This window comes from Ranitomeya imitator, chromosome 4, assembly GCF_032444005.1.
Source record: "Ranitomeya imitator isolate aRanImi1 chromosome 4, aRanImi1.pri, whole genome shotgun sequence".
NCBI lineage: Eukaryota > Metazoa > Chordata > Amphibia > Anura > Dendrobatidae > Ranitomeya > Ranitomeya imitator.
The window spans coordinates 142865923-142882476 of record NC_091285.1 but is presented as its reverse complement, the minus strand read 5'-3'; the positions used below and the strand labels follow the sequence as shown (position 1 = coordinate 142882476).

General features: G+C 43.9%; 1 protein-coding gene across 4 annotated transcripts in view; it reads left to right on the top strand.

Moving 5' to 3' along the window:
• Window positions 1–581: 581 nt before the first annotated feature.
• SIMC1 (SUMO interacting motifs containing 1) overlaps window positions 582–16554 on the top strand; it is a 114810-nt gene continuing 98837 nt past the window's right edge. For all 4 annotated transcript variants that reach the window (XM_069763983.1, XM_069763982.1, XM_069763984.1 and 1 more), the window contains exons 1-7: window positions 582–805; window positions 3635–4258; window positions 4514–4737; window positions 12373–12445; window positions 15745–15887; window positions 16167–16250; window positions 16339–16467. In XM_069763983.1, the coding sequence (XP_069620084.1) occupies window positions 707–805; window positions 3635–4258; window positions 4514–4737; window positions 12373–12445; window positions 15745–15887; window positions 16167–16250; window positions 16339–16467 (1376 nt within the window). In that variant the 5' untranslated portion in view covers window positions 582–706. The remainder of the gene's footprint in view (window positions 806–3634; window positions 4259–4513; window positions 4738–12372; window positions 12446–15744; window positions 15888–16166; window positions 16251–16338; window positions 16468–16554) is intronic.

Below are 16554 nucleotides of genomic sequence, written 5' to 3'. Positions count from 1 at the left end.
TTTTTTTTTCCTTATTTTCCTTCTGAAAATTAGGGGTGCGTCTTATGGTCCGAAAAATCTCAACAAGAGAGGGCACTGTGTAATAAGGGACGATGCTGTATATAACAAGAGAGGGCACTGTGTAATAAGGTAAGGTGCATTATATAAAAAGAGAGGGCACTGTGTAATAAGGGACAGCGCTGTATTTAACAAGAGAGGGCACTGTGTAATAAGGTACGGTGCATTATATAACAAGAGAGGGCACTGTGTAATAAGGGACAGCGCTGTATTTAACAAGAAAGGGCACTGTGTAATAAGGGATGGTGCGTTATATAAGGAGAGAAGGCACTGTGTAATAAGGGACAGCGCTGTATTTAACAAGGAAGGGCACTGTGTAATAAGGGACGATGCTTTAACGAGAGGGTACGGTGTAATAAGGGACAGATATAATCCCCCGCGGGCGGCCATGTTTCTATGATCCTCCCGCAGCCTGGCAGCTCTTCAGCCCATCAGAGGTAGTCCTGGCACCGCTGGCACTTGGGAGGCGTGGCTACGTGTGGAGTTACCCAATCAGCGCTCAGCACTCCACCTCCTGCCCCTATATCAGTGCCGCCGGCGGTGCCGCTCTGTTTACGTCTTGGCCGTGTTGGCGCCGCCTCGCACCGGGCAGAGCAGCGAGTATAAGTGATGCGGGGCCCCGGGACGCGCTGCGGTAGGGGGCTTTAGCATGGAGGTGGACGAGGTTATAGTCTTAAGCTGCTCGGATGAGTCGGAAGAAGACTCGCCCCCAGCAGGGAGGCGGCCCCGCAGCCTTTCGCCTGCACAGGTGCGTACACGTGAGGGGCTGTGTCAGGGCTGGAGCCGCTGGCCGCTATTCCTGGGGGGCGCTGGGCTGCTGCCCCTCCTCATAGGAAGCGAAAGTGAAACTTCCTGCAGCTCAGCATGGAGACAGCTCAAAATGAATAACACACGTGACTGTCCAGCGCAGAGGTCTGCTGGTGCTTGTAGTCCTCTAGCTGGTGTCGTGGTCTGGTGCCTATAACCTCTTAAAGGGCTTCTCCACTTCACTACACCGTGTATTCCACCAGGGGTGCTGCGTACTTGGAGCCAGCACTGTATCTTTCTGCTGGGACACGTGACGTCCTTATTTGTTGTACTTTATAACAGCACTTGTTTAACTACAAGGGAAACACTTTTCCCAATCTCTCTATTGACTACATTTCTGTTGTGGAGACTGGCATCTCTGCAAGAGCAATTGAAAGACTCGCCACGTGTCCGTGTCCGCAGCTGTGGCTCGCATGGAGGACATAGGATTTCTAGACAGCCCATCCACTATGCTGTAACGTCTGCCATAAATACGCAGCGTCAAACCTGCTGTAATTCCAGTGTTGGCACATACCTAATACATAGTAATACTGCTGTTAGCAGCACTTAGGATGAGATCGTGCTGACGGGATCGTGTAGGACAGCATAGGGTGAATTGCATATCCTTTATGCTGCAGCCTGCAACTCACACCAAAACCCCTTCTCAGAGGTAATAATTTGCCCTTAATCCTGAATTGGTTCTGAGCAGGGAAATATTATACACCATTTTTACTGCTACAGTTGTGCATTAAAATCCTAGTCGGACTTGGATGGGTCTCCAGATCATTGCTATATTGTGCCTGGATTGTCACCCGTCCATACAAGCAAACTTTCCTGCAATAGTAACACTGCAATTTTTTTTTTAGCAGTGAAATTTTAAACTGCATTTATCGTGCTTCAGTTGGGCCTCAGAACAAAAAAACTTGTTTGGTTAGAAATGACATCTCTATATTGATACTGCCGCTTAAGAAAATATCTGAGGGGGGGGGGCAATTTTCCTGCCATTGTTGTACTGCAAAGTTGTCTTAACAGGGATATATCATACGCAATTTAAAATGGGCAAGCGGCATGGTAAGGGACAGGAAAGTGGATGTGATTCGGATGCTGAGCGCAGAGGCCTAGGCTATGGGCAAGGTGAAACTGTGCCACTGCAGGAGTCTCTCTTCCCCCTCCCCCACTTTGTAGTGAGACACCAATCTTTGTAGCTAGTCAAGTGTGAAAAGGTTGTTGGATGCATATCCTATAATACTTTGTCACTTTCCTAGCACCACCCTGTCTTCCACACTGTCCAGCCTCAGATAAATCCTCCTTTTAAATCCATTCCAGAATGCTGTAGATAAGCCCCTGATGCTGGTGGGCTTAGCTCATCATCGATTTTGGGGGTGACAGGTTTCCTTTAATGGTGGTGCTGAGACTTTTATACATACGGGAAGAGTAGATTTCCATCTAAACTGAACACGCAGGGTTATGTGTAACTTTTTATATTATGAAAAGCGATAATAAAAAGGCAAAAAGCCTTCCCCACGCAGCCCCCCAACATGCAGCCTTGCATCACCCCGTCCCTTGTCCCACACGACCGACATCCCCTTCCACCTGCAGCCACCCAAAATGCAGCCTCACACAAGGAAATCACCCCTTTTCCTTGCACAGCCCCTTGCATGCATCATCTAACCCTCCAGCAGGCAGCCCTACAAAAGGAACATCACCCCTTCTTTTTGCAGCCCCCCAGGCATGCATCATTTTATTCTCGTACAGCCCCTAGGCATGCATCTCCCCTCAAGTAACATCTCCCCCTTTACCGCACAGCACCCAGCATGCAACTCCATGTGAGTAACCTGCCTACTTAACTGCACAGACCCCCCAGCATGCAGTGTCATTATCAACGCCTTCCCATGCAGCCCCAAAACATGCACCCCCACACAAGGAAAATAGACTCCATTCCTATAAAAGCCCCTCCTCCCCAATAAGCAGCCCCCTACAAGTAGCAGCAACCCCTTCCCTGTGCAAGCCTCCAACATGCAGCCCCCATGTAGTAACTCCATCCATGTTTTTGTCCCCGAAATACATGCCTGGAATAGTCACATATGGTCCTATGTATGAAAAGACCTCACTCCTATCTCCACACCGCTCCATAGTGCAGCCTCCCAGTCCTCTCTGGCCCACACAACTAGTCTCTTCTCCAGCAATCTCTGCATAATGCCGCTTCCTTTTGGAGGAGGCTCCACACCCTACTGGGGAAAACTGGAGGTCGCAGCATAGCTGAGGGTTTTTTTAAAAAAAAAAACTGCGCCAATTTTTTCCCATAAATGTGACCAGTTAGCGTGCCGTATTTGAGTTAACTGTCACACACCAGCAAATGGCAGCCCTCAGCTGAATAAAAATAAAGTTAAAACAGTGAATTTAATATTAAAAGTAATTTATTATATAATCAATAATTAGTAATACAAAAATAAAAATCATGGCACCTTTCCTTTAAGTGAAAAAGTGAAAGCAGTCTCCACATGATCACAAGTATGCAATATGAGCAGTTCAGTAACAAGTCACACTGGAATCCTGAGTACTTTACAACTCAGCATGTTACACACACTGCCAAATGATAGGAATGTCAAGATGAGCAAATAGGTAGCTTTTTTTTTTTGCATCATTGTCAGGCTAAAGAAGTTTAATATTTTTCTGTAACTTTCTAAAACTTGTACCATTCTGCTAAAACAATCATGCCAGTAATCCTTCATAGAATTGATTAGTAAATTCCCATACCAACATGTCCTGTTAATGGTAATTTGTTTTCCAGGATGTTATTGACTTGACTGGTAATGGCGAAGTATTTGCGTATATGTCAAGCTCAGATGACGTCATAGACTTGACCGGCCTTGAAGAAGATGCATCATATGGCTTTCTGCAGAATATCACATCTGATTCTCCATGCAATAGCAGTTCTCTGTCTGAACATGGAGGGTCGGACCCTGGAAGACACGAGGTCAATAGCTCATCTATGACCAAGTCTTGTAACAGAGAGGGTTGGGACTCTGATAATGAGTTAAGTGCGTGTAGCAGCATGTGCTCCTCCAAAAGTTTGAGGAACAGTCTACCCAATGATGACCTTTCTGAATCTATGGATGCAGACCTTCCTTCAACAAGCAGCAAGAACCATATGACTGTAAATGCTTTGTCTTTACAAGACTGTGCAGAAACCAATACCCAGGTCCAACAAGTAAAGAGCTCAACCTCTGCTCAATTTTCAGCAGTGCTAGAAGATGCTGGAGAAGCCTCAGACATCGAATCTGACCTGGTCAACAAGTCCCTCTTGCACAATGAAGAAGCCTCGGAAAGCAAATCTGGCCTGGTCAACAAGTCTCTCTTGTACAAACTTCGATACTTCAAGAAGCCTCCAGTTACTCATTTCTTTCCTCATAAGGTAATCACTATTTAATATGGGGTGCAGTATTTTGGTTTGTCGGTGGATTGAAATATTTCTGCTCATGGCATGAACGTTTATTTCTGGTGCTTAGCTTACTATACCAGCACCAGTTTTTACTTCCATTCAATGGCCTCAGATAAACATTTTTTTCAACGTGTCAAATGGAAATGTTTAACTTTTACACATGAGGTCTTATTTACATACAGCTGGAAAACTCTTGCCCTTTGTATCAGTTTTTGTTTTTCATTGCAGAACTCGCATTCAGCTCCAGTGCCGCTAACTCGTATGAATCTGGTAAACAGCACAATAGAAGAAAGCTTCCACCCGGGCACCTTGTATTTCCTATCGGAGTTTGTATCTGAAGCTCACTACCCCCCTAGAGACCTACTCAGCCATGTCATCAATTCTATTCTCCTGGGAGCAGAGGAACAAACAATCCGATGTGAAGCTTATGAAATCCTTATGAAAGTTCAAAGGTCAGTGAAAGAATGGTGAAGGCATTGAGGTGTAGTTTCTGAATGTTTACAAACCCCAGGTTTTGACAAGATCTGGACCTGAGGTGCAGGGAGGGACTGCTGGGCATGGATTATCACCCCTATACACATTAGACCACCCATTGACTTTAAACATCTGAGCCGTCTGTTCTATTCTGCAAAATCTAGAACTCTGTGTACTTTCCAGAGATCTCACATTCTGTCCTACAAAATCTCTAGGCAAAACAGAACTTTGTAGTGACCTGGAACAATACTTCAGGAGACTTAAGGCCCCGTCACACATAGCGACGCTTGAGCGATTCCGACAACGATACGACCTGTCAGGGATCGCTCAAGCGTCGCTATGTGGTCGCTGGTGAGATGTCAAACAGTGAGATCTCGCCAACGACGCAGCAGCGATGCGGCGACCTGTAGCGACCTGTACAACGATCCTATTTCATGACGATTCAATGGGACGTCCTGTCAGCGAGGTCGTTGGTAAGGTGTCACACAGCGATGTGTGCTACCCAGCGGGACCTCAGCGATCAAAAAATGGCCCAGGTCATTCCGACACGACCAGCGATCTCACAGCAGGGGCCTGATCGCTGCTACATGTCACACATAGCGAGATCGCTACTGAGATCTCTGTTGCGTCACAAAACTTGTGACTCAGCAGCGATCTCGCTAGCGATCTCGCTGTGTATGACGGGGGCTTTAGACTGAAGGAGTTAATCTGTCAAAGAGGACTTAGGGCTTCTGGGCAGCCAAACTCAAGTCAACTAGACAATTCGAAAAATTCTGACTGGACATCTCCTTCTGGCCGCAACACCATTTTGGACCAATATATTGACTCATTTAGACATTTGGTACCGTCCACGGTATTGGATAAAAAAAAGCAAAGGAAACATCTAATATCATCTTGCAGGAGAGAAAGGCGACTCATTGCCTGAAAAACAGGGAGATCACTATTAAGCCTGCGGATAGAGGTGGTGCCATAGTTCTCCTTAATACAACTGACTACATCAGAGGCACACAGACAACTGATGGATATACAGTACTACACCAAACTGGATGATGACCCAACTCCAAAATGTCTGAGGGAGTTGAAGTCATCAAATGTCTGTGTACAGACTCAATAAACCTGGACTTAATACCTGAGAATCCAAAGATGGGAACTTTCTGTATGCTTCCCAAGATTCATAAGCCAGGCAACTCAGGAAGGCCAATCATCTCACTGAATCTCAGGGTGCGTAGAAAACATCTTTAAGCCGATGGTAAGGAAGACAGCCAGTTATTTACAGGACACTACAGACCTGCTAAATAAGCTATCCACGATGGGTCCCCTCCCAGAAAGTACCATCTTGGCCATCATGGATGTTGAATCTTTATATATTAACATCCCACATTAAGATGGACTAACCGGCTGCCGAATGTTTCTTGAGGCCAATGGGCCGAGTTTGTAATAACTTACCAGATTCATCCTCACACACAACTTTTTCTTTCGGTGAGGAGCTATATCTACATCGTATGGGCACTGCTATGGGAAGTAAAATGGCACCCCAGTACACCAACCTCTTCATAGCTAAACTGGAAAATGATTTTTAATGTCCTGCTCCATCAAGCCCTTTGCCTACTTCCGTTACATCGATGACTTCTTAATAATCTCAACTCAGTCCTAACAAGAATGTCTATATTTCCATGACAAATTCAACAAATTTCATCCTACCATAAACTTGACATTAGACCACTCAAACAAAAATCAACTTTCTTGACACCACCATAAAAGTCCAAAATGGTTCATTCCAAACATCAGTGTATCGGAAACCAATTGGCTGTCCCACATACCTCAGATGGGACAGCTTCTATCCTGAACACAATGTCCATTGTCTACAGTCAGGCCCTCGGATATAACCATATCTTTTCCAGTCCTAAGGACATGGATGAACACCTAACCCAGCTTAATATGTCCTTTTTAAATCAAGGTTTACCATCCCATCTGATTGATGATCAGATCATTAGGGCCACAAGGATCCCTAGAAGTCAAGTACTTCAATACAGAATAAGAGGAAAATCATCATGTATCTCTGGTAGTGACCTACAACCCACAGCTTGAAATACTGAGGAAAAATGGCTAAGAAACGTCACCATATCCTACACAAGGATGACCGGTTAAAAATATTATTCAGACCCCTCTTGCAATGTTACAGGCAGCCTCCTAATTTAAGAAACCTCATTATCTGAAGTTCAGTGCCCTCAGATTCAGAAGGACCTATCCTTTCAATGGGAGGAGATGCAAAACCTGCATTCATATAAAGACCAACGACAAGATCCAAAACCCAACACACAGCAGGACTACAAGATCCCTGGGACATACACATGTTCCTCTTCCAATGTGGTTTATTTAATTCTATGCAATATATGTCCTGTGGGGGGCCTCTGTTGGAGAAACAGGACAGAAGCTGAGAGCAAGGATGAGGTCTCATTGTCATACAATTAGACAAAAACATTTACCTGTAGCTAAACATTTGTGGTCCAGGACACAACATAGACAATGTGAAAGTTGTCATTTTGAAAGGCAATTTCAAATCACAGAAACATCGCAGGTTCTGGGAATACAAATGAATTACCATCTTTGATTCTGTTCACACAGGACTCAAATTATCAGAAGGATTTATGGCTCACTATCAAATCTGAGCAATTTCCTCTAAAAACAATGAAGCCACCACCAGCCCTTTGATCTCTCCTGCATATGGGGTCCATAAAACTTTCACACCACTTATCTAATCTTACCTAATTAAGGATTCTCTCTTTAAGCTCAGTGTTTATTTAAATGTCCATGTATCACACCGTGCCTATGCTCTTTACTGTATATAATTGGGTTTCCTCAAATATCTGGTTTTATCAGCCTGATGAAGAGACGTAAGCAGTCTCAAAAGCTTGCTTTGTAACATCATTCACTATATTTTGTTAGCCATTAAAAGATATTGCACCCACAAGATTCCAATTTTGTTTCTCCCACTGAGAGCACTCTATATCTTTTTGTTCTATTTTGCAGTAATGTTCCAAAACCTCACTGCATTGTAGAGACGCTGCATATTATTGGGGGCAATGAGTCGTCCGTTAAACTAAGCTAGACTCCCAACAGAAAAGGAATATATATAATTTATCATGTCTACCTTCTTGATCACTGTATACACAGCACTGAACAAGTGCTGTGTATACAGAATAGGAAGCAATCACCATGCTTCCTCCTCCAGACCAAGCAATTGTGTGATCTCTAGGGTGTTAGTAGAGATCGGAAGCTGCAGGGTCCTACTAAACGGGCTGCGCTGCAGAAAATATTAATATACTATCTGCAATAAAACAAGTGAATTGTGTTCAAAGCCCCACCTCTCCCCCAAAGGTCTTAGAAGACCTTATGGGGGCACAGTGTAAAAAAACAAGCAAAAAAAATTAAAACTGAAAAAGCATGGTAAAAAAATAACCAAAATATTAAGTTGAAATTGCTGTTTCTAGCCCTGACCACGTTGGAGAAACAAGGCCAATGTATAAAATAACTTCTATGGTAAAGGGGAAAACATTTTAAAATCACTTTGGCAGTTGTGTATTTAAAAAAAAAAAAAAAAGTTTGATAATATTGATGAGTTTCTCTCTGAGAAGGTCCCTCACTCTCACTTGTGGCACTGCTGTGTGGGAAAATTCCCACGCAGCTTTGCCATAAAATGAGACCAATGAACTCTGGTAACCTCTTCAGTGATGCACTGCAGGAGCCATTGTCTCCTGTCAGTGTGTCACTGGAGGCCCTATAGAGCAGTGACCTCACCTGATGTCACTGTTCTATAGGGGAGATCGTTGTGGGATACGTTATTAATTGGACTATGGCGGAAAGTGAGTATACGGTTGATTTAATTTTTTGCAGGCGATCGAGTATGGTAAGTATGGTGAAATTAAGAATATTAAAATACTTTTTTTTTTCTGGCTGTTTTTTTTTTTTTTCCCTAAACTTTACTATAGTATTAGTAATGGATAGGCGTCTTATTGACTACTCTCCATTATTAACCGGGCTTAATGTCACCTTACAATAGCAAGGTGACATTAACCCCTTATTACCCTATATCCCACCGCTACAGGGGAGTGGGAAGAGAGGGGCTAAGTGCCGGAATTGGGCACTTAGCAGACAGTTGCGGGTGTTCATAGCCTTGAAGGGGCCATGGGTATTACCCCCTTCCCAGGCTACAAATATTGGCCCCCGGCTTTCCCCCTCTAGCGTAGAAAATCATATTTATTTTCTTTCTCTTTTAAAAAATCCACCGGATCCTGCCTGATGGAAGAAAACTAATGTTTGAAAGTAGGCTAACTATCCATATATCTATATCTACCCATAGATCTACCTATCTATCGATCTATCTGTGTGTAATGGAGTGCGGGGTGGACAAGAAATGACATCACAATTTTTTTTTGGCTCAATAATACATCTTTATTTAGCTTTCAAAAACGCATACAAAAAAACACAACAAAAATGTGCAAAAAATGCACCTGCGTTTTCTGCCAAGTGATGCAAAATCCGCACAAAAAATTCCGCTGCCGTCTTTTATGCTAGGTTCACTAAATGCTAAAACTGATTCTCCAGGTCATTACGAGTTCATAGACACCAAGCATGTCTAGTTTGTCCCAAAAAAAGTGAAAAAAGTGTAGTGCTCGTGCTGCTTCCTAATGCGAACCTCTTACGGTGTGCCCTGATGTCTAGGTTGTTTAATAGAACTGGTAAAAGAAAAATTCCAAACTTTGCTCCATTTTTTGTGATCTGGGGTGAGGGCTTATTTTTTGCATGCTGAGCTGATGTTTTTAACCCCTTCATGACCGGGGGATTTTTCGTTTTTCCGTGTTCGTTTTTCGCTCCCCTCCTTCCCAGAGCCATAACTTTTTTATTTTTCTGTCAATTTGGCCATGTGAGGGCTTATTTTTTGCGGGACGAGTTGTACTTTTGAACGACATCATTGGTTTTAGCATGTCGTGTACTAGAAAACGGGAAAAAAATTCCAAATGCGGTGAAATTGCAAAAAAAGTGCAATCCCACATTGGTTTTTTGTTTGGCTTTTTTGCTAGGTTCACTAAATGCTAAAACTGACCTGCCATTATGATTCTCCAGGTCATTATGAGTTCATAGACACCAAACATGACTAGGTTATTTTTTATCTAAGTGGTGAAAAAAATTTCCAAACTTTGCTAAAAAAAAAAAAAAAAATTGCGCCATTTTCCGATACTCGTAGCGTCTCCATTTTTCATCATCTGGGGTCGGTTGAGGGCTTATTTTTTGCGTGCCGAGATGACGTTTTTAATGATAGCATTTCGGTGCAGATACGTTCTTTTGATCGCCCGTTATTGCATTTTAATGCAATGTCGCAGCGACCAAAAAAACGTAATTCTGGCGTTTCAAATTTTTTTCCCGCTACGCTGTTTAGCGATCAGGTTAATACTTTTTTTTAATTGATAGATCGGGCGATTCTGAGCGCGGCGATACCAAATATGCGTAGATTTGATGATTTTTTTATTGATTTATTTTGATTGGGGCGAAAGGGGGGTGATTTAAACTTTTATGTTTTTTATTTTTTTCACATTTTTTAAACTTTTTTTTTAAACTTTTTCCATGCTTCAATAGCCTCCATGAGAGGCTAGAAGCAGGCATAGCACTATCGGCTCTGCTACATAGCAGCGATCTGCTGATCGCTGCTATGTAGCAGAGTTGCACGTGTGCTGTGAGCGCCGACCACAGGGTGGCGCTCACAGCGACGGGCAATCAGTAACCATAGAGGTCTCTAGGACCTCTATGGTTACCATTCACAAGCATCGCCGACCCCCGATCATGTGACGGGGTCGGCGATGACGTCATTTCCGGCCGCCCGGCCGGAAGCGGTAGTTAAATGCCGCTGTCTGCGTTTGACAGCGGCATTTAACTAGTTAATAGGTGCGGGCAGATCGCGATTCTGCCCGCGCCTATTACGGGCACATGTCAGCTGTTCAAAACAGCTGACATGTCCCGGCTTTGGTGCGGGCTCACCGCGGAGCCCTGCATCAAAGCAGGGGAGCCGGCATCGGACGGTATAGTACGTCCGATGCCGGTAAGGGGTTAATGATACAATTTTGGTGCAGATATGTTCTTTTGATCACCCCTTATTGCATTTTAATTAAAATGTCGTGGCGACCAAAAACGTAATTCTGGCGCTTCAAATTTTTTTTTTCTCACTGCGCCGTTTAGCGATCAGGTTAATCCTTTTTTTTTTTTTTTTTTCTTATTGATAGATCGGGCGATTCTGAACACCACGATACCAAATAGGTGTAGGTTTTATTTATTTATTTATTTTTTATTTTGAATGGGGTGACAGGGGGGTGATTTATAATTTTATACATATATTTTTTTTCCATATTTTTTAAAACCTTTTTTTTTTTTTTTTTTTTTTTTTACTTTTGCCATGTTTCTATAGCCTCCATCGGAGTCTAGAAGCTTGATCGGCTCTGCTACATAAAAGTGATGCATAGATCGCTGTGACGGGGGTCAACGATGCGCTCATTTCCGGCCGGATGGCTGGAAGCGCTAGTTAAATGCCGCTGTCAGCATTTGACAGTGGCATTTAACAAATTAATAGCGGCGGGTGAATCGCTATTCCACCCGTCGCTGTTGTGGGCACATGTCAGCTGTTCAAAACAGCTTACATGTCCCGGCTTTGATGTGGGCTCAACATTGGAGCCCGCATCAAAGGAAGAGATGCGACCTCCGCAGTACTAGTACAGCGGAGGTCGGTAAGGGGTTAAGCTTACTTTATATGGCGCATAGTAGCCACCCGATCTAAAGGTACCTTCACACTAAATGACGCTGCAGCGATCCAGACAACGATCCGGATCGCTGCAGCGTCGCTGATTGGTTGCTGGAGAGCTGTCGCACAGACCGCTCTCCAGCGACCAACGATGCCGGTAACCAGGGTAAACATCGGGTTACTAAGTGCAGGGTCGCGCTTAGTAACCCGATGTTTACCCTGGTTACCATCCTATAAGTAAAAAAACAAACTCTTCATACTTACATTCCGCTGTCTGTCCCCGGCGCTCTGCTTCTCTGCACTGGCTGTGAGCACAGCGGCCGGAAAGCAGAGCGGTGACGTCACCGCTCTGCTTTCCGGCCGCTGTGCTCAGTGAGTGCAGGAAAGCACAGCACCGGGGACAGACACGGAAGGTAAGTATGAAGCGTTTGTTTTTTTTACTTTTAGGATGGTAACCAGGGTAAACATCGGGTTACTAAGCGCGGCCCTGCACTTAGTAACCCGATGTTTACCCTGGTTACCAGCGAAGACATCGCTGAATCGGCGTCACACACGCCGATTCAGCGATGTCAGCGGGAGAGCCAGCGACCAAATAAAGTTCTGGCCTTCTAGCCCCGACCAACGACATCACAGCAGGATTCTGATCGCTGCTGCGTGTCAAACTGAACGATATCGCTAGCCAGGACGCTGCAACGTCACGGATCGCTAGCGATATCGTTTAGTGTGAAGGTACCTTAAGCATAAAAATAACTTGTGTAAATGTCGGCAGTTGTATGTACCCAGTACTGCGTACTCTTATAGTAAATTTGGCCTCTTGCATTTTTAGACTACATCCCGCTACCTCCGAGTCAGTGGCCTGGCAGTGGAATCTGCTGTCCGATGTGATGACATCAAAGAAGGTATGATAAAATTGTAATTTGCCTTTTAATTCACTATCCATTCACACTTCTTGTAGATCATAATTGCGCGCAGCCATTTCTATCATACAGCTTAAGTATAGAGACGGATGGAACAAGTCAATGAGATTTGGGTTTTCTTGCCCATTTCTGGTTGGTGTTTTCAGAGCGAGGGGCTGTGCGTGTACAGATACCACTACAGCTGCCCATGGAGGGTCTGCTACTGCAACTAACTGATTGTAATGGGTTGTCAGATGTTGAAGATTTTTTTTTTTGATCATTTGTAAAACCCATACCCTGAGGCACACATGTGGCTCTAGTACCAATCAGGTAATTAGGAGAGTGTCATCAGATGCATTATGCCTCTTATGAGAGAGCAACATGAAGTAAGGGTAGACTTTGATCTCACTGTCACTTACTGGGCTGCTTGCTGCAGTTTTGGTAAAACACTAAATTTTCTGCTGATGCTCTCTGCTAGTGCTCCCAATGAGCTTCTGCTATCAAGTCCTAAGTATTTGTGCTGCTGCTCTCCCTGTATGCCAGGGGTGGGCAATTTTCCCAAGGGGCCACATGAAACTCACTGTTGTGGAGGGCCAATCAAATCGGCTGACTTATAGGGGCGGTCCAAAACCAAAGGTGAATTTCATACTTAATGTACCTATTTAGTGTAATCTAATCTGATTAGTCGTTTTTTTTTTTTTTTTTTTTTTAAACTTCTAGCAACATTTTGTTTGAAATTCACCAGTGCATGCTGGGATACTCAAATGAGCAGTCATCAGGGGTCAAAGGCCTCTACACATTCTCTGAAATGAGGCATCATCAGTGGTGACTGTTTCAGGGGCTGTTAGTCCTGCTCACCTGATAAGGCGTTGGTTGTAAATTCTGATGAATACTCCGTATGAGCTCCCTATGCTGTATTCCTTTGAAGGCACAGTGACAGTGTGCTCCCTTGCTGGCAGGAGAAGAGACAAGCCCGTCATAAGAGCGCACTGTCAGTCCAAATTGTAAGGAGGCAATGCGGCTAGCAGCGACTAGTCTAGTCTCTGAAACAGATGCCACTAATGATGCTTCATTTCAAGGTGTGGAAATCAGCTGTGGCAGAGACCGTAGCCTCTGCTCCCTGATGAGGTCCCATGTGAGTATCCAAAATGCACTGGCATTCTCAAACGAAACGTTGGAAGTAAAAAAAAACCAAAGAACAAGCTGACAGGAAGTTATAGAGGAAACAGTTAGAAAGTTTGTTAGAAAAGTGATTACATTATTGAATTAAATGGACGTCTACTATGAAATTTACCTTTGGTTTCAGACCGCCCTTTTAATTCTGCATAATGTTAATTTTATTGCTTTATAAAAAGCAGTTGATTATAAGGTTGTTTTACGTGAGCGTATTTAAAAAAATCATTTTAATCCAGAAAGACTATTTTCTATCTGTATTCTCATCTGTATAAGAGCATCCTTTTTTTATACATCAGAAGTGAATAAAACTTACAAGAACAGTGTCCTATGTTAGTAATAGAAATGTATTTGTAAAAATTGGATGCTATATGGGATCCGATTTTTTTTTTTTTTTTTTTTTTTTAATTTTTTGCACACCCATAGACTTCAACAGGCGAGTTTCATCTGAAATAAAGAAGAGATTGGTGCGTGCTGTGATATTTCTCAGACATTTTCAAACTGTGATGTAAATGGGTTAATTCCATAACATTGCTCGTAATGCTGTCTGTCTGAGGTCTGGTTTTTCTTTCACAGACCTTGGATTGAATATAGTCGTGTGAATGTAGCCCGATAATACCTGCTGCAATAAAGTTTATCGTAACAAGTATTGGGCCGGGTGCCCACGATCCGGTACTAGCAGCACTTTGGACCGGAGCATATGTTCCTGCATCCAAAGCGCTGCCATCTATTGAACGCAGCTAAATCTGCATGTATTCACTGAACCGTGCGGATTTACCATAATACATTTCTATTGATGTAATTTCTCTGGCGGAGATGTTAGAAATTGCCATGCTGCGGTCTGCAAAGACATGCTGCATGTTGATGTCAGCGGGAGATCCGCAGGCGACTATGCACGCATGGTGGATATGGGATTTCTAGAAATCACATCCACTGTGCTGTCACAGCTGGCCGCTGTGAGTTTGCATCTGCATAAGTACACAGCATCAAATCCGCAGCGGTCCCTGATCATGAGCACGTACCCTTACAGTTAATCAAGCAATATATAAATTGTGAACATTGGGACAAAAGTTGTTTGCCCAACCCTGCTCCACATGCATAGATCCACAGCACATATGGGGCAGGACGTGACAGGCAGAGGGCGGAGTGGGGGGGATCTTTATTGCATTCTATGGTGTGGATGTGATAAGCCACAGATCAGGGGGATCTACAATGGCACAAGCTCGGCGCAAAGGGGGAGTAAAGGGTTAACCCTCTCATACTAAGGTGAGGAGGCAGCAGAGTTACATGGTGGGGTAGAAGAGCAGTTTGGGGAGCACATAGAATATCCCATCTAAAGGCTGCATGTAGTGGCGGTGAGGGGGCACTTGACTGCTGGACCCTGTATTCAGAAGGAATACTCAGCCCAAGTGTTTTGTCTCGTATCACCTGCCTGGAAGATCTAGGGAGATGCATCGGCTGCTAATTAGCTGCTCTCCTAGCTTCCATTACACAGTGTAAAGGAGGCATCACAGGTCAGCGGGCCGGACAGGAACAGTCAGAGGGCCGGATGTGGCCCCCCCAGGCCGCAGTTTGCCCTTGTTTGCTGTATGCCATTACTCATTGGCAGCTTTCTGCATATAGGCAGAAAAGTTTCAATGATCTGGGAAGAGCTCATCAATGAGGAGACTAGCATTTAAACAGTACATGTCAAAACTACAGCAAGGAGCCCAGTAAGTGACATTGCTGTAATCTGAGTGACCCTATTGTAGACTGGAAAACCAACACCCAGGGGACAGCTTTCCTCCGACTCTGGGATCTCCTGATTGTGACACCCAGCACCACTGCTGATCAGCGGTGACCAGCGGCAGGCGGACGTTCTTGATGTTTCCAGAGCACAGCAGCTCAATCAAAACTGCAGTGGCCGTAACCAGGTTCTGCAGATTCACCCCATATACATTTGTAATAGTGTGGATTTGCAGTACCCAGCCACAACAATTAAAGAAATTTATATAGCTGTTCTGACAGGTATCAAAAACTTCCGTCCACCCTCAATGATCAGTTATTGATCACCTAGCAAAAGGATAGGCCATCATTAAAGTAGTAGTCAACCACTTTAAGACTTTATTTTTCTCCTTATTCCTGTGTAGGAGTACCAGTCCATAGAGCTTTTCCTCCAGTATGTAGTACAAACCTTGGATGACAACTTCCACCTCTGCTTACAACGCCGAGCTCTACATAAATCTCTATGTAAGCTCATGCTCTCTTGTGACAAGACTTTCTGTAATGTCAAGTAAGTGTGGGAGTGGGCAGGGATGGTGCTAGTGTATGACCCCCTATAAGATAGTCTGCATTCCAATGTTCTACAGAGTGCAGACTCCCCTACAAATGGATAATCTACTTGGTTTACCTTATATCAGTAGCTAGCAGTAGTCAACCAAAGTGTTCTGTGTCAGCACCTCCAGAAGGACTTCCTCTGCCCGCCATTGTTCGTAGATGGCATATATCTACTACCATGTGGCCATCCATCTCCTCCTCCTTTATTTTTTGATGAATTTGTAATGTTTTGCAGACAAGTCGTTGACTGGCTGATTGATGTTGTGAAACGAATTCCTGAGACTGCTCAGGAGGATACCTCACAGTGTAACCTACAAAGGTAATGAGAATGTATATTTTATGTATTGCCTACTTTCCATTAGTCAGAAAGCAAAAGCAATCTATGCTCTTTTGTTTCCGTGGCCCAGGACAGTTTTTCTTCTACAACGTATGCTCTCCATAGCTGTAGATGTGGATAATTCTCCTACAATGAGCTCAAACAAAATGGCAGAATATATATTTCCGTATGTGCTGGTCCTAGACACAAGACAACAGAGGTATGTTTTATGTTAAATTGCATCTATGTAAAACCATTTATAGTCATGCTAACCAAAACCTCAATATACAGCTCTGGAAAAAATTGA